General features: G+C 39.7%; 1 protein-coding gene across 17 annotated transcripts in view; it reads right to left on the bottom strand.

Moving 5' to 3' along the window:
- rapgef6 (Rap guanine nucleotide exchange factor (GEF) 6) overlaps nucleotides 1–18,655 on the bottom strand; it is a 145,091-nt gene that overhangs the window by 12,797 nt on the left and 113,639 nt on the right. For 11 of the 17 annotated variants that reach the window (XM_008426850.2, XM_008426849.2, XM_008426860.2 and 8 more), the window contains 7 exons: nucleotides 15,094–15,108; nucleotides 10,557–10,797; nucleotides 4,700–4,867; nucleotides 4,364–4,579; nucleotides 2,396–2,607; nucleotides 1,379–1,502; nucleotides 176–199 (listed from right to left, as the gene is read on the bottom strand). In XM_008426850.2, the coding sequence (XP_008425072.1) occupies nucleotides 176–199; nucleotides 1,379–1,502; nucleotides 2,396–2,607; nucleotides 4,364–4,579; nucleotides 4,700–4,867; nucleotides 10,557–10,797; nucleotides 15,094–15,108 (1,000 nt within the window). The remainder of the gene's footprint in view (nucleotides 1–175; nucleotides 200–1,378; nucleotides 1,503–2,395; nucleotides 2,608–4,363; nucleotides 4,580–4,699; nucleotides 4,868–10,556; nucleotides 10,798–15,093; nucleotides 15,109–18,655) is intronic. The other 6 variants (XM_008426862.2, XM_008426855.2, XM_008426858.2 and 3 more) reach the window with 3 other exon arrangements.

An 18,655-nucleotide genomic window follows, 5' to 3' on the forward strand; every position in this document is an offset into this window, starting at 1 on the left:
AATCAATGGGTGATCAATGGATTCATGTGGATGAGCACTGCCAATGCAAATGGGAGGTTAATCACACAGACACACAGAAAAAGGGACACATGCAGAGTTTTATGCAGGGGGGACAAAATTTCAGCCGGTCCAGACTGGAACTGGGTTAAAAACTGGAAACCGGGCCACGACTTACCCTAAACTCTTCCACCTCTTCTTCCTGCAAGCAAGAGGCGTGAAGATTGAAGCGTGACTTAAAGACAAGTTTAACGACTCGGGGAGGAGTGGAGGAGGAKACGAGGACTTATGTAGACTTCATGCCACCACAAACAAACAGGAAATGACCGGAGATGGGAGGACACCACATGTGGGACATTTCTCCCCTCATCAGCCCAAAAAGTGAGTTTTAATGTTTYAATTCACAGAATGTATTGACAGGACTTCCTGAACGTGTAGTAAGACGGGGGTGCCTGCAGGGGKCAGTCATGCACCACGGCAGTGACAGACTGTGACAGACAAACTGAGTGATTCCAGCTACACGCAGCAGCTGTCATCAATTCCACCTCCACTTCCAAACTGCATTTCAGATTAACAACTGCAACCCAAACATGACCAGGGAAGGAAGCGAAGGGAATTGATTGGACGAGACGCTGAGCGTGGCCTGATCCCCCAGCTGAGGGATCCAGGTTGGCTGGATGATGTATGGTAGCCGTGCTTCCCTTTTTGCCAACATGTTTTTGTTTTTAGGCTTCAGAAGTAAACTAACATCTACCTTCACCACTCTGAGCATTTTTCCTCCAATCTGATGGTAAACAGGAGGAAGAGCCGGTTTAAAGATAAACAAGCTGAAAGCTGCAGGACGTAACTTTTTCACTATGTTGTGACAGGATGAGTCTGGAAAAACGGATCTCCTATTATTTCTCTAAGTGCTAACTAGCAACAACCAATCAGAGCCAGGAGGCGGGTCTTAGCGCTGTCAATCAATCCTCTCCTTCCATCCCTTGCTCTATGATAAACAGTTTTTTGGTAACGATGAGTTGTTTCTCGATTAGCATATTTGGCAATCCGYACATGAGGTTGATTGACGGCGCTAAAACCCGCCCCCTTGCTGTGATTGGTTGTTACAGCAATAGTAGTTCATAATCAGTGAAAAAGGATCTTTTCACAGATTATGTAAAAACATCTTTTTGTAAAAGTTACATAAAGCAGCTTTGCAGGAATCTCTAGATTTTCAATAAAAYCTGCAGTTTGGCTAATTATTTCTGTAAATCAACAGATTGATAAAATCTGACTCACCTAAATCGCTCTTAAGATCTGAAAACTGGCCCCAACAACAACAACAACACTGAAGCAGAATAAAAAGAAGAAACAGAAGGATGATGAATAAATGGCAGCTAACCTCTGTCTGAACATGAGGGCGGGGTCCATGTTGGCCGAGGTCATCCGCACCACATGTCTGATCTCCTTCGCGATCATCCGCAGCTTCTCAAAGTTCACAAGGCCGTCAACGTTGGAGTCGTTGCCTGGGAGGAAACAGGCGAGCGTACGCGCACACACACACACACACACCAATTTAACTCGCAGTGAGCTGTCAGCGTTTTATGAAACATTCATATTCTGGGACTCTTGAAATGTAAAAGAAAAGTGAATCTCTGGTCATTGTTGCAGGAGATCAAGGTTCCTGTTCTTAACATTTTTTTTTTTTGGAAGGCAGTATTTATTTTTGAAACTTTCACAATTAAGGAAACTTTCTGTTTTAGCAGAAAATGCCAGACAGTGAAAGTTTTTCTAACCTGGCTTTGACCTGGTAGTTTACAAATATATACGATGGGGAAGTAGAAACAAGTTTGACTTTATGCTGCACAGAGACAGTAATGGAGCAAAATCACTTTTAAACCTTGTTTTGTTTATTTAGCTGGAGCTAACTCTGTATAACGTCCTATTTTAATAGCATAAACACAAAATAAACCTGATATTTGCACCAAAGTGCCCAAAGGAAACTGTCCTGGCTCTTCTGCACAGGGGGTGGAAAATCCAGTGAGAGTAGAGACACTTCATAATRAAATTACTCTARTAAAATTWGTTTTTTCTAAAAGGTTTCTGAAGTAAATGTAACTAGTTGCTACCAAACTCTGGCTCATACCTACAGCCAATCAGCACCAAGGAAAACAAATGGTGCTCCTGGATTGGCTGCTTTGCAAACTCCAGCCAATCTGTGCAAATTTACGGTAATGTTGATACAAACTTTTCAGGTTTTTYCCCCAATCATAAATATATCTCACTTCATGTTGGCCTATCGCCTAAAACCTAGTTAAACAAGATAAAGTTTGTRTTTTTAATGTGACAGATTATAGAAACCTTCAACAGACGTCTGCTTTCAGCTAAACCAGACAGAAACGTCACCCAGTTTCCCTACCTTCGTGCAGGAAGGTGAGGTCCTTCTTGACCACAGGAAACAGCGGGATGATGGGCGGCTGCATGCTTTGGCTGCTCAGCACGTTGCGGTACTTGGCCATGTTCCTGGACGGGTCGAAGACGTCCTGCAGGTCTTCAAAGAGCTTCTCATACTTACTGGGCAATTTCTCCCAGGAGCTTCGCAGCCGAGCCACCGGTGCCAAGTTCAGCCCGCTGTGCAGGAGAGAGGGGAGAGGAGCAGGCAGGGCGGAAATGAGGCAACGGTGAGGTGCTGACTAAGACGCTATGCGTTCTTCTTTCTCTTACTTTACTCTCTCTGTTTTTGTACCTTTTGTAATTTTTGTGCATTTTAATGAATTCGTGTTTTGTCTGACAAAATATATGAAGTGACAAAAACTTTTCAACACTTATTTCATCTTGGGTGTTTTGTATTTTTCTTTTATTTAGTAAAGTGGGTCACCTCTACCAGGCAGTCGGTTATCAATCACAACAAAACACACCAGGAAACTGGATTACTGTGGRCTGTAATTATCTCAATAAAAAGATTTTTTTAAAAAGCAGTTCACCAAGAATCCAAAGCAGAAAATATAATTCTGATGCAATAATGCAAAACAACATTCTGGTATATTCTTCTTCAGAAGACTTTTTTTTTTTTTTTGTGCTTTCTACGTTTTAAATACGACTAAATTATTAGATATTGGTCCAGTTAAACATTTTTGGTTAAATCTGAATTGTGGGATCCTTCCTATAAGAAATTAATTGACAAAAATACCTCAGCATGTTTGGATCCATACTTTGTTTTTATGGAAGATAAATCTGAACACTGTGTTTATAAGCAGGACTACAGATTCTGAAAATATTTGCTTGATATCTAATTTAATGTGATAAACATTCCTACAATCCAAATGCATTTTATTCTGTGATATTGAAAAGTGAAACTTGAGGTAAAAATCCAACGTGGTTTATATTTCGGGCTGCGACAGAGTCGGTAGGAGAACGTTGTGTTTCCTGTTTCTTGCACACAGTGGCAGATGTGCCCCTGTCACCGGGCAGGTTAAGCATCAGAGAGCCATATGCACCAGGAGATCCTGCTGTGAGCAGCAGAGTGAGGGGACATGGAGGTCAGACTCCTCTGCTCCGCGTTTCTCACAGCCGTGAACAAAGGATCGTTACGCTCAGCTGCAGCTGCTGCAAGCTCAGATCGTTACTGATACAGTTTAACACCTAAAAGATAAATCTGAGAGTTAATCCTGATTCTCCTGACACATTATTAAAACATTCAGTAGTCAGAAAGTTAAGTAATTTAGATGTTTTGATATAACCTTAAGCAGTGTTTTACTCCAGAACATCGTTTCAGAAAGCTGCTCTGGAGTTAAAGTGATTTTGTGGCTTATTTCCAGTATTTGTGAAGCTTCGATCTCATTCAGATTTCAGTATTTACAGTATTTATTTCTAGCCTTGACTTTGTGGTATTTTACTGTAGAAGAATAGGAGACGTCACACTGTGTGTGTGATAGTGGAGATTATTCATCTTCCCTTAGAAATGATCAAGTTTGCCTGGCGAAGCTGGCTAACATTCTTTTTCACAATTATTTCAGCCTTCCTGTTATCTACTGAGGTCAGCTTTGGGTCAATTAGTTCCCACCATAGGAAAAAAGTTTTCTGGGTTTTCATCATACCCAGAAAAAGAGCCAGTTGGTTGTTTTAACAGGGGATGAAACAACCAAAGCAGCTAAGTTTACCATTGAACAGCTTCTTTCACTTGTTTTGTTTCCTCTGACTTACTTTTTAAACACTGGAAATATCTAACTTTGAGTCTTCTTCCCACTCTAATAACTTCCACACTGAAGAGTGTTGTGGTCTTTTCCCTGGACCAGATGTTTCCCAGTTAAAACAACAATCCATATCCAGCCAGCAGGTCTCATTGGGCCTAACTGCTGAGGCTGGTGAGCAGACGGACTGAACCCACCTGATGATGGCGAACATAGAGTTGAAGTTCTTGCACTCTCTGCAGTGCAGAGCGATCTTGATGAAGTGCTTGATGGTCTTCATCCTCTTCAGGGTGTTTGGCTCTTTCAGGATCTCAGTAGCCACCCAGAAGGTCTCCTGGTTTATCACCTCCTCAAACTGTTTCAGGTTTGTACACCCAGCAGACAGGTCCAGCTTGAACAAGTCCTCCACATATCTAGCAACAGGAACAAGGAGACAAAGCAACGTATGAGATCCAACAATTTCTACATTTTGCCATGCGTCTTTCTTTTTGGCAGTCAAAGTATTACAGGTATATAAATCGCAAAGTGCCTACTCTGTGGACTCGATGTTTCTGAAGAGTTCAAAGTCTCTCATCGACAGCTGGGCGGCGACCTCCATGGTGCTGAGCTGCAGCAGGGAGATCTGACTCTCTCTGAGGAGATCCTGAGCGTCGTCATCTGAACACAACGTCTCCGTCTCCATGTTGTTCTTCAGGTAATATCTGCAGGAAACAGCAATGAGACGGAAACACAGGGAGGTAGGATCATTGACCTGAAAAATACTCTCCAAATCCGTCTTTCTTTACCCTTTCTCAAGCTGCATGACGCTCAATAGCTTGAGTCTTTTCTGGGGCTTAAAGTACATAGAAGAATATTTTCTCATTTTCACATCATACATTTGCGGAAATACCATAAAAATTCCTTACAAGTATTTCTAAATTAGCACCCAAACTATGTGGTTTTGATCGCAAAAAACCACAAAAACAATCATAAAATGCAGGAGGAACTGCTGTTTGTTAATATTTTAACAGTTAAATGGGTTTTATCAATACATTCTGTCACAACCGGCCCTTTAAGAACATTCAGACTTTTGATCAAATGAAACTGAGTTTGACTCTCCTGATTTACTGCCTTCACCAGGAGGACATCTCAACTCTTCCACTATATGCTGCTGTGTTTATAAATGTAAACCTTCGTGCTTTCCCTCTAATGGAGCCGTAATGCAGGCATCCTGGAACGCAGACCCTCTGAGGATTCAAGGCCTGGAGTGGGCTCTCTCCAGCAGTAAAGTGTTGGCACAGACTGGACACTAAATTGCACGATAATGCTGACAGAGAAGCTGGAAAGCAGAGCAACAGTTTGTGTTGTGACTGAGCTAAATTCGCTCATAAAACACAAGGTGTGAAACAAGGTCAACAGAAAAAGAGCAGAGCAACATTTAGCTTGGTGGCCACAAGCTAAAGTGTCTGAAAAGCCTTAAAGCATCAGATTTCACTGCAGCAGCGTTTTCTTACAAACAGGGAAGGAAGCCCACAGCATCACAGATACTCTACTGTACTTTTCAGAGAGCATAAGGTGTTTCTCTACATATTCATCTTGAAAAGTATGTTGGCAAAATGCTCCGTATTAGTTTTGCTGAATCTCAGTAGCGATGAACGTATTTCCATTATTTGGCCTTTAGATGGCAGGTGACGGTTGCCATGGAGTTTTATAAACCCAGCATGCTGCTCCATGATGCCGTTTTCTATCAGTTTTTCACTTCCCTTAGTGGTAACTAGTCTAATATGGGTTCTTACCAACTGGATAATTTGCTAATTATTAATAAAAAGTTCCTCAAAATCTTGATAAATTGGATTATTTCAAATATTTTCAATGTAAGATTATGGTATTGATGTGAATTTGCTGATTTAATGCCATGTAACTGATAAGTAGAGGAGATATTCGGAAAGGTGTATAAAAAAAGAACTTGATCAATGAAGAAAACACAAAGAAGAGAGCAGGGTTTGATAAGAAAGGATGAGGACAGCAGACAAGACTAAATTAAAGATAAACAGAATCAGCGTAATCTTTGAGAAATACCCAGTGGAAACACTCAGCGTGTGTGTGTGTGTGTGTGTGTGTGTGTGTGTGTGTGTGTGTGTGAGGATGGCATCCTCACTTCATTTCCATGCAGGCTGACAGGGTGCAGAAGGCCTGCTATTGGCTCAGCCTGCCACTCCCTGAGCTGCTGTCAATCAGCAGCAGCAGAGCGCTGGAGTCTGCAGGACGGCGGATACAAAGACGTAGAGACACAACGCTCCCAAACGTTTCTGCTAAACGGGAACTTCTTCTGCTGATGGCTGTGAACGCACACACTGCTGACGCTACAAAACCATCAACAAACACCACCGAAGCCCCTGTGTTAACCATAAATGCTCCCCGTTCTTCATATAACTGAAGCTCTCTCAAAAACAAGTAATGTGTATTTTCTTAATTTATGTACAGCTTTCGATATGCTGTTGTACAAGAGAAGAGTCTTAATTGTATTAGGAATGTTTGCATGAGGCTGCATGAATAATTCCATACATGCCATGCTGCCTGCAGAGGCCTCCGCCCTGACAGAGGATGAAAAATTCATGCTAGCCTTGTTGGGAGGGGACCGACGAGGGACCCTAACGACAGGAGGGGGGAGGAGAGACGGGAAAACTGTGAAAAAGTAATGGAGGAAGCAGCATCTGCTGCTCCACTTCAATTTTTCTGCTGGGTTTCAGATGAAAAGGACGCAAGAAGAAGAACAAATCTGACTTTCAGTGAGCTGAAAAAGGTCTGACTTTAGGGCTGTTGTAAACGATTATTTTAGTAATCGAGTAATCTATAGATTTTTCTTACGATTAATCGAGTAATCGGATAAAAACAATTATGAAATAAAATATTGGTAAATCTTCCATAACACCAGTGTTACTATCGGATATCAACATCAGTCTATTTTTTCCACATTTGAGCTTCCATACCAGTTACTTTTTTGTAGACCGGGGGAGCAACACGGGATATTTACGGCTCCTCCGTTCAGAAACTCATCTACCAGCCATGTTCCGCCTCCCGTTTGTTCAGACCGGGATGATATAAGTTTATTGTGCGGTTCGTCCGTAAAGCTGCTCTTACCCTGTAAGCATCAACCCTCAGCCGCCCGCCGTGTTCAGTCTCTCCGCTCACCTGTAGAAATCCTCCTCAGCTTCTTCCCGCCGTTCAACCAGCAGCTCCAGAGCAGAAAGGCTGCCGGACTCCCGGCATCGCGCCGGTCATTTTAAGGATGTTTATTGGTCCCACAAAAACGATGAAAACCCGGAATTATCACCAATCAGTAAAATCCCCGCGGGCCGAACTTGAAGATTGGACGTTATGCCGCTAACACGTAGCTTCCGTCAACAACTCAGAGGCGGAAGTCAGAGCTCCGCGCAACGCAAATAATGTTCCGGCTGAAACACGGTGCGCTAAATGATAAAACATAAATTAACGAAGCTTCGAGGCAGGTCAATTTTCCTCGAGGAATTTTAATAATCAAGGTACTCGAATCACTCGAGGAATCGTTTCAGCCCTATCTGACTTACTGAAAAACAGGAGTTTAAATTTGTGATTATGACAAAAGAAAAGGTTTTAATTAGGCCTGTCACGATAACAAATTTTGCTGGACGATTAATTGTCTAAAAATTTATTGCGATAAACGATAATATTTTTTCAAAACCTTTTGACACTGATTATTAAATCATGTCAAAATAATAATGCATGTGATTTCCTGCCATAGATTGATACTTTATGTTCAAAAGAACACATAACACTGGAACTGATCAACTAAATAAACAAAACAACCAAAAACAAAAATAAAATGGATTCTCAGTCTCCATTAACAAAAAACGTACTTGAATGAAAACTAGACAACATAAAGCCAAAGTGGAAATAAATACTGCATTCAACCAAAAGAGTGCAGATTATGAAGTCTGTGTACTGTTCCCTTCAGGAATCACTAGATTTAAATAGAGAAAACGGGCACATCCCACTACCTGATGCAGTAGTTCATACTACATGATTTTTTGCCCCCATTTTTCCCTTATGGCAATCTTAGATCGTTGGCCGATCTAAGATGGTCGCTGGTGATTCGTAACCGGTCATCATGTAGTGTGATGTAGATCGTCGTAGCCGCTCCGATCTAAATCAGGGGTTTTCCCGACTTGGAGCTTAAAGCTGAATGTGACATGTAGCCAATCAGAAAGCACGGATTCTCCTCCTGCTTTCTGAGGGGAAATTACGGAGGGGAATCCCAAACAGCTGACACGGCGCAACATGAAGTCCAGCGGACATCAGAGATGATATGTGGAAACATTAATATTTATTTAACATTTCGTGCAAAGAATATAGAAATGACAAGGGAAGAAGTTGGAGCCAAATTGCTACCGCAGTTGATAAACCCGGTAAGTTTTCAGCTGTTCTTCGTTAACGTGACATAAATAGGTTATAATGATTTTCATTCAGTCAGGACTTTATGCTGAGCCACATGCATCACAGGTAGATTCTAGTAAAGCATTGATTGGGTCGACAACTCGTGTCGTGTGAACTGGACATTACACTAAGGAAATGAGGAAGGAAGTGGTTACTGGAGAGCACCGGAGCTGACCCTTTTTTCATTCAGTGTCATCAACAGCAAGAAAAAAGGCTGGAAGAGACGATAAAGCCGATAATTAAAAAATGAGGTCGACAGGTTTAATTTATCGTGCGATTAATTGATTTATCGTTGATCGCGACAGGCCTAGTTTTTATTTAATATTATGGACGTAAAATTTGTAAAAACGTGTTTATCCTTCACATTCACGTTGTTCAGTGCAGAAGTTGTTTTTTGGCGTTTTAACTTCTGTTTTTGCTGACAGTTGGTGGTTACCATAGCAACCAGTAACTAGCTCCTCCCCCTTTTTCCTGTTRCCATCTGTAACTGCATCAGGATGAGCTCTGTCTTTACAAGTATCATATTTTAGACAAATTTACACATACATGGTGTTTCATGAGTAATCTTCCCATGTTTTGTATATTTTGTTAACTTATTATTGATGTTTTATTAATTTTACTTATGTGTAATTTTGTCGCTAAATGCTCATTGGGAGATAATGTTTTGTAGTTTGTTTAGGGTTATTTATTGAATTTTATTTCCTCTTTTTTTTTTAGAATAAACACAGCGAACATAAGTGTGTCTGTTGTGAAGTCAACCTGAGACGAACAAAGAAGAGATACATTTGTTTTATTCCTTACAGATTGTGTTTCAGTTCAACAGATGGAGTCCTGAGTAGTTTGTATTCATGCTGTGCAGCCAAAAAAAAAAAAAAAAAAGTTAAGTGAATGAACTAAATCACCCGGTGTCCTCAGGAAGAGGAGCGAGAGCTCCTTCCTCCTCAGGAAGGATTTAATCTGTACCATAGCAGAGGGACATGATCTGCTTCCTAACGCAGCTAATCTCATGCAGACTGTGTGAAGTCTGGAGCCACAGTGTGAAAGATACGGATGATACTTTGGTCAAGACGAGACCTCTAAATGTAAGATCACACCGGGCTGTTTAAACTTCTGCTATTTCAGCCAATCTAGAAATAATCCGTCAAGAAAAAGGAAGAAAAAGCTCTTGACTGTTGATGTCATACATCTGCTTTTGGTTATTCATGAAAGCTTTCAAAAGGCTGCAGTCTGAAAGTCTGTGGTTTGCTTCCAGCTCCTTCCTTCTTTTCACTGTGGATTAAGATTTAAGTCATTTCCTCAGACCGATTTGTCTCCACGTCCATTAGAGCTGCAGAATGTAACTTTAATAAAAATATTTTTATTACATATTTGCTGAAACTGTATGCTAAGAGACAACCTGTGAAAAACAATGCAACTCCTCTGCTTTCTCCCAGTGCTCCCAGTTCTAACTAGAAACAACCAATCAGAGCCAGGAGGCGGGTCTTAGTGCTGTCAATCATAGTCTTGTGACGCACAAAGAAGATAAATTAAAAACTGAAGCAAACAAAAGAAGAACAGTAGTAGAGGAGTGGGTAGAAATATGAACTTATTTTAAATCTACAGCATCATCCAACAATTTACTATTAACATTAAGTTCCTTCTAAATTAATCTATCAGAAAGCAGAAATATTTGACAATTTTTAAAATAGCAACATTTATAATATCAGTATTTATTTGCAGTGATGACCATCTTCTGAAGTAACGTTTTCAACAGTTTGGACATGGCTTTACTTCCATGCTTAAATCAGTCCTATGTAAAAAAAAACCATTTTTTAATAAAAATTTCATACTGCTTTCTGGCTTATGAAGAAGCACAAATGCCCCACAGTCCAGCAGAACCATGCTGGCTTTGGGGAACAAACCCCAACCAACAGCAGCTTGAAGGTGCTGCTTGCTCACCTGCCGTTCAGCTGAATCCGGTCGGCCAGTTTGGAGAGCTGGTCGGGAAGCCGGCGCTGCTTGATGACCCCCTCTGGGCTGACGGACACCTCGCACAGGGAGTAGGTGTCCGGCGGCGCCGGGAGGCTGAACTCGTTGACGGTGTGTGTGACGACGTCCTTGGCCGTCGTGTCCTTGCTGATGATGATGTAGCAGCTCTGCTGGTCTGCCTTGAACACGCGGATTACCTGGTCTGGGATGTCTGGGATGATGCAATTAGACATGAAAATTAATCAATGAGGCTCCAACAAGTATTTACAAATGCTCAAAGTTGTGTTATATATTTAGGTTTAACTCAAACCTAAGTCTGTCTCTCTTTTCTCTTTCTGACTAAACTGGATACAAAGCCTTCAGTTTGGTGTTTTGGTCTCAACCGGCCTTTTTTAAAGACAATTTTATCTACATCATTTTGTACCAATAGTAGGCAAAAAGTCGTTTTTTTCTGTATTCCATGTTAAATAAGTTAGATATCATGTTAAGTAATTAGATTTATTTAATTAGACATGAAAATGCCTCAAGTGGAGGAGTTTAAGTATCTGGGGATCTTGTTCACGAATGAGGGAAGAAGGGAGCGGGAGATCGACAGGCGGATTGGGGCAGCGTCTGCCGTGAAGCGGGCGCTGTACCGGTCCGTCGTGGTGAAGAGAGAGCTGAGCCAAAAAGCGAAGCTCTCGATTTACCGGTCGATCTACGTTCCCACCCTCATCTATGGTCATGAGCTTTGGGTCATGACCGAAAGAACGAGATCACGGATAYAAGCGGCCGAAATGGGTTTCCTCCTCCGCAGGGTGGCTGGGCTCTCCCTTAGAGAGAGAAGCTCGGTCATCCGGGAGGGACTCAGAGTAGAGCCGCTGCTCCTCCACGTCGAGAGGAGCCAGTTGAGGCTCGGGCATCTGGTCAGGATGCCTCCTGGACGCCTCCCTGGTGAGGTGTTCCGGGCACGTCCCACCCGGAGGAGGCCTCGGGGAAGACCCAGGACACGCTGGAGGGATTACGTCTCTCGGCTGGCCTGGGAACGCCTTGGGATTCCCCCGGAGGAGCTGGAAGAAGCGGCTGTGGAGGGAAGTCTGGGCCTCCCTTCTGAAGCTGCTGCCCCCGCGACCCGACCCCGGATAAGTGGAAGAAAATGGATGGATGGATGGATGGATAATTAGCTTTAAATATTGGTTTTACTGATTTTTTTAAGTAATAGTTGTGTTTGGGTTGATTATTAGTTGTAACATCCAGGATGACTCAGGGGAAGCTCTTCTTTCTTTTCATTGGCAGTGGATTCGACCCACAGCATTATGCTACCACCACCATGCCTTACTGCTGGCACTGTGACCTTTTCTCCTCCAAACTTACTTCTTGTCATTACAGCTAAAAAGGTGAAACTTTTTATCCTCTGACAATTAAAACGGAAACTTGATAATTGATTTTATTTGTTGTTTTGTTTATTTATTTTGGATATTTAAAATGTCTTCCAGGTCCAGTGTTAAATGTTTATTGATCTTTGAGAATGCACTATTATGCCATTACTATTGTACTACTTGAAAATTGTCTCAAAACAACAATATTATCGTTTATTGCAATAACTTCTGGGACAATTAATTGTCCAGTAAAATTTGTTATTGTGACAGTCCCAGTTAAAACTGCAGCAAAACATAAAAGTCAGATTCAAGAGCTCTTAATTTGAAATAAAGAGGCTTCTGGTAAAAAAGGGAATAAAGCAGCAATACTGTTAATCAAAACCTAAAGCTCAACTCTTAGCAATTATTAGCATGGCTACCAAATCCTTACACCCCAGTGTGTGTTTTAAATAATAAAAATGTTTTGTATTATTGAGGATGCTAAGGTCCATTACTTAGAGACAGATAAAGACATGGCTGCAGAGTCTGAGTGTTTAGATGACAAAACCTTTATTGCCATCATTACAGCAGCAGCACATGAGTACAAACAAGCTGCCAAAGGCAAAACCAATAACAATACAGTTGGAGTGAAAGCAGATAATCGATCATCCTGCTTGTTTAGGGAGCTGTAAAATTGATCCTTTAGTTTCTCCTGTTTATTTCCAAGAACAGATGAAGATGGTGTTTCTCTTTTATTCTAGACTTCCTTTTATTTAATTTGTTTATGCAGCATTGAAGATTATTTTGACACTCGAATCAGAATACTGAATGTCATGATGACAAATTGTCCCAGAACTTATTGTGATAAATGATAATATTGTTGCTTTGAGACCATTTTCAAGTAATAAAATGGTAACATTATAAGAGATCCATAAACTTTAAACTCTAATGAATATTTAACACTGGAACTGGAAGACATTTTAATTGAAAAGCAGAAAAAACAAACAAAATGAATGTAAACAAAACTGTCCTTCAAAAAAAGGTTTATTTGAGACCAAAACACCAAACTGAAGATTTTTATCATCCAGTTTTGGGTATGAAGAGAGAAAAGCGAAATCATGCAAAGGGAAATTATTGAGTTTGTTTTTGATTTAATGTCCAGCTATAACACTGAAATGTTGTAGCAATCAACCAATATTAAAATGTACTTAATCCCAAGCTAAGCTATGCAGATGCTCTGTCTACACTGATGAAAATTCCCTCCACCTCAGCAGAGAGTTGATCTCACTTTCTGACCGATTCATCCAACAATTTGAGCATCTGGGTATTTTATTCATGTTGATGCTCTGATGAAGCTGCACAGCAAACACTGAACACTAAGACTGAGGGTGCATCATAAATCAAACTGCATAAACCAGTCAGGATGTAATATTTCAATATATAAAATGTGTTTTTTGATACATCAACATAGGCCATAGTGTGAAAGCAGCTTGAATTATATTTTCTCTGTCTTCAAATGTTCATAATTGTAATTTATTCCAAGGGATGGCTCATTTACGTCTTCCTTGCGTAGCTGAATAATTCAGAAGCAATTAATCAGCTTTAACCTCCAGTTCACTTTCATGGGTTGTTCACGGGAAATAGGAACTATTGATATTTTGACATTGGCCCTTTTTCTTGCAGATAAATGGTCACTTTGCAGACCATAAGCTCATTAATATCAATAACATAACATTTGCAGTTTGCGACAGACGTCTGGCGCTCAGCATTTTGCAGCAGTTGGAAATAGCTGTAGGCTGCATGTGCTCACAGCCAGCAGAGTGCAGGTTGTTTGGAAGCTAAATGCTTCGTCTCATTAACTGTGATGACTTGTGATTAAAGTGTGAAAAGCTCTCGGATAAAAATCCTCCTGTTATGTCCTGTGAAAAGGAGGAGGAATAATTGCATTTGATCCACTGCTGCACACTTGACCTGAATGCAGGAGGACAGTCGTTACGCTCACATCCAGTTAATAAACTTCTACTGGAGTATCAGTGAAGTTCAACAACAGAGGCTTTTGGAAATGGATTTGTTATGGTGGTTAATGGGAATGTTCTTACAGGATCACCCGACATCTTCATTCCTTTTTTTTCCACCACTGTTTTCTWGAGCAACAAATAATTTCTATTTGCATAATTTATCATTTTTACCACAAACTGGGTGATAAAACTCTTCAGTTTGGGGTTTTGGGCATAAGTTTTACATCAATGGTGGACAATGGATATTATGTTCTCATTCAAGCTTTTTTCAGTAATTTCATGTTAAAGAAGTTAAATATTGTAAGTATTTTTGATGTATTTAATTAGCTTTAAATATTGATTTTAATCATTTTTCTGAACTATTCTGTTTGTGATTTTCTTTAATAGTTGTGTTTAGGCTGATTATTTGCTGCAGCTCCACTTTCTACATGTTGATTCAGGGATTCACCCCACAGCATTATGCTGCCACCACCATGTTTTACTGCTCTTACTGTGATCTTTTCACATTTAAACTTCTTCTTCTTCTTGTCATTGCAGCCTAATAGGTGAATCTTTATATCCTTTGACCATAAAAAACAACTTTTCACCAGAATTGTTTTTGCATTTCAACGTTTATAGTTCAAAATTTTATTTAGATCTGAACTGATTAGCAGCTGGTGCTTCTTTCTCGGTCACCACCTTCTCAGTCTACCGTAACGTAAAGCTTGTTTCACTGTGGACAAAGACACACATATTCCAGCAGCTTCCAGTTAACTTCAGGCTCGATAGTTTCTGGGTTGTTCATTAAAATAATTAAAAAAATTCCCTAATCTTGTGCAGAATTAGTTGATTCAACAAGATAATGATCCCCAAAATACATCAAACCTTTAAAAAAAAGCCAGTTCTGTTGAGAAAAATGGTCGGACCATCAAACTAACCATTAAAATGTTAGAAACCACGTTGTCATGGTGATATTGCTGTTAGAGCTGAAGGTGTGCAATATTTTTTATGTCTGACTTATTGATGCACTTTTACTGTAACTGCACAAAACATAAAAACACGAGTCAATATTCTTTACAACCTGAAGGCCGGAGAGATTACAGAAAGTCAGAAGCATCAAGCTATGGGGGAGATTTGGGCAAATAGCTGCTGTAAAGGTATTTAAATACTTACAGTACAATCCAAGAGCTGGGGAAGCAGTAGGGAGAAAGAGAAACCACAGTAAGAACAAATGAAAGCAACAAAATGAGGGAAAGACCCAGAGAGCTGCTGCTCCGGTGTTAATCTGATAAGAAACCAGAGATGACTCAACATGTCGACGCTAGAGCATCTGTTCAAAATCACAAAACAAGACAGGAAGAAACACACAGAGAAAGAGGAACACAGAAAGAGAAAATAGCTCCACACTGAGCTAAACCAGGAGAGACGCCAGAAAAACGGATTTAGTCACCCTGCAAAGCAAAAGAGCTTTGAGATTCATGCTCTACTTCGCGAATACTGACAGACTGTGATGTCTGAAGCAAAGATTTATGAGCCAGATGAGGAGTCACAAGTTGGAGAATGTATGACTGCAACTCTGAGCTTTCGGTTATGAATATTAATTGTTTTTAATCAGACCCATTAGCTCTCATGATGTCTCAACATAATATTCACAGGGTTCCTGTGAGCTTCAGTATGCTGTGTTAAAGATGTTTAAGATGAGTTTATCGATACGAATGTAAAACATACACAAGTATGTAAAAAGCAGAACCTGGGTTACTTGATAACTGACATTTAAATAGATAGTTAAAAATAATAAGCACTGAATGAATGAGCATGCACATTTAATAGATAGCTAGATGTGGAAAATCTGGACATTTTAAGACCATAAAATTGCACTATTTCAGAAATAACCCTTTTTTACATTCAATTCTACTGACCAGGGTTTTTTTAGTTCCATTTTTGGTTTATATTTATATATTTGGGGCAAATGCAAATACTTTTCTCATCTGGTTTTAAAAAAATGCTGCAGGTGCAGAAAATAAGTATAAACTGCAGCAAAAACAGAGTTGAGTAAAAACAATCAAAGTGAAACAAAAGGAGGAAATTACAAAAAAAGGCTTACAATTAAGGCAAAATAAATGACAGAAAAAGGCAAAACTTTTATGTTTTCATGCTAATGTGATTAATGCAGTGATATTGGGAGAAAATAAGTTCTTCAGTTCACTGTTAGACCTTAGTAAGAGGAAGGAGAGCAACAGGAATGGAGGTGATGAAAACACCTACAGTCTGTCAGAGCAGATATACGGCTTGTGGAATAAATTAAGATCATGGTCGCTAACAATTTATGTCGCTTTCCTCTTCCTCGGTCTGCTCTCTGACATTCTGTCTGCATCCACATTAATAACAGAACAATGAGCCCCGTTAGTTTACATAATTATAGAGTCGGGAACCTTTTTGACAGGAGCAGATTAAAGACGGCCTCTAATGACCCTGGAGGTTAACCCTCGTCAGACAGAAACAGTTTGGAAAACCCCCGGTGATTCTTTCCTCCATTCGCCTCTCTGTTCTGGTTATTTTGATGGTAAACATGAAACCTGCCAGTTCCTGTATTCTCAGAAAGAAAACAAAGAACAAATGTGTGAAGACACTGAGTTGCGTTGTATAAATATCTCACCAGATGTTTTATGCTATTTCAGTACCAGAAAGTTCACTTTTTGAAGCACTGGAGGCAATAAATTAATAACAATCGGTTCGCCTCACACGTGATCAATATCAATAGATAATGGGTCCAATAGAATATTCATTCAACTTTGATCCAGAACCACACAGCATTCTGGGGAATGTAGGCAGAGGAAAGACTTTAGCTGCCCAACCTAATGTCAACCCAAGCTAAGCTAGGCTAGTGGAATCAACCAACTTGCCTTCTATTTGGTTACCTAGCAACAACCTGCCAGTTTAAGGTTCCGCCCCACTTTGGTTACCTAGCAACAAGCTGCTTAGTAACATGAGCCGCAGTAAAAAGCAGCTTAATGAGCGTTTCCTTCCTGCTCAGACATTTTGGGATTTTTTTTATTATTTATATTTCTCTTTTCATATCAACGCATCTTCAAAAGCATGTCACTAAATATAACACAAATCTGCCAAAGTTGCTCCTTTTTATGCTACTTTCAAAGTTTCTTTTAGTTTTATTATTAATAAGATTCCAGAGAGAAGCAGCCAGCTCTCAGAAGCAGGATTTAGGTCTCAGTCGCTTCTCTTTTACATTTCACAGAAATTATCTAGACTTTCTGCTGATGTTCATTTAGTGAGAGCAGAGAAGCTAAAAGGTTTCTGCAGCTTATAAACTAAAAAGTGAAAATGCTGCAAACGACATTAAAATCGGACACAAATCAAAAGATTATGACAATATTTCCATGTCATTTTTTACTGATTCACTTTCTAAAACATGCCAGTTAAATGTATGCATAAAATCATCTTTCAACACATTTAATGTAATTTTTTTTTAACTAAAAAGCCAAATCATATTCATGTAGGCCAGTTACTGGCTTCCCTCAGACTGGATACAAACTTGTTGATTCAGTGAAATATTGTTTTATTTCCCCTGAAAGAGATGAAGTGACCACATACCTTAATGTTTTTAGTAGGTGTAAAAAAAATATGCATATATATATATATATATWTTTTTTTAACAAAGCTGCACCAGATTTCTTGAAGAAGAAAAGTGAGAATAACTGTTCATGCTGAACTCCAAGGTAAATGTATGTAATTTGTGATAACATGACCAACTGACCCCTATTGGAAGAAAACCCAGGATAGAAAAACAGAAAAAAGACAGAAAGGACGGAGACTAGCGCAAAGGTTTCAGGGATGACATCTTTTGACTGGTGAGACAAAACTGTCTGCGTAGCAACAGGATCACAACCCAAAACACACGGCTGAAAGAACACCGTCAATAATGAGCAAAGATCTTCATCCTATAGAACATCCACAGAAAGTTTCAAACTGAAAACCCGTTTTATCCAAGAGGATATCAAATCTATTTAGCCCGTCTGCTGTAAAATCAACTCCAACTACTTTCAAGAGAGAAAAGCTGATAAATAAACCAGAAGAAAAACAGAGTTCAGCCATTATGCCCCTAACAAGGCCTCACTTAATTTGAGCTTATTGAACGTCAAAATTTACAAGTGAAATTACAGTAATACAATAAATAATAATGGTTGAAAGGAGTGAGTAGAAGTGTGGATGTATTAAAGCCCAACGCTTCTCCAGCAACACATAATTATGATTTCTAGCTATTTATTGGTACCCTTGGTATGAGCATCACTAATGGTAAATCTACTTCATATTAATTATAATGTTGATGCTAACAATGCTACAATAATAACATAATATATCGAGACTATGTCTCATATTTAGTGTAAGCCATTTTCTTACCCAGTAGTTTGAGCTGTTTTAATTTCACAAAATATTTCATATTTTCTCACCACAAAAACTTCTTGAGGTTCTGATTTTACAACCTTTAAATTTACATTTCCTTTTATCATGAACTCCTTCTTCTTTTGGGAAACACGTTTTTGAATATTTCCTGGTAAATGTTCATTTTACAATATGTTTTGTAAAAGATGCACAATGTTTGTAAATTAGCCAAATCAGCAAATAAAAGTAAATAAAAGTTCTAATTTATTGTAACATGTTAAAAATGTCTTGTTAAAGTGAAACAATCTGCCAATGGAACTAGAACTGCGTTGCTAGG

The sequence above is a fragment of the Poecilia reticulata genome, linkage group LG14 (assembly GCF_000633615.1).
Source record: "Poecilia reticulata strain Guanapo linkage group LG14, Guppy_female_1.0+MT, whole genome shotgun sequence".
Classification (NCBI taxonomy): Eukaryota; Metazoa; Chordata; class Actinopteri; order Cyprinodontiformes; family Poeciliidae; genus Poecilia; species Poecilia reticulata.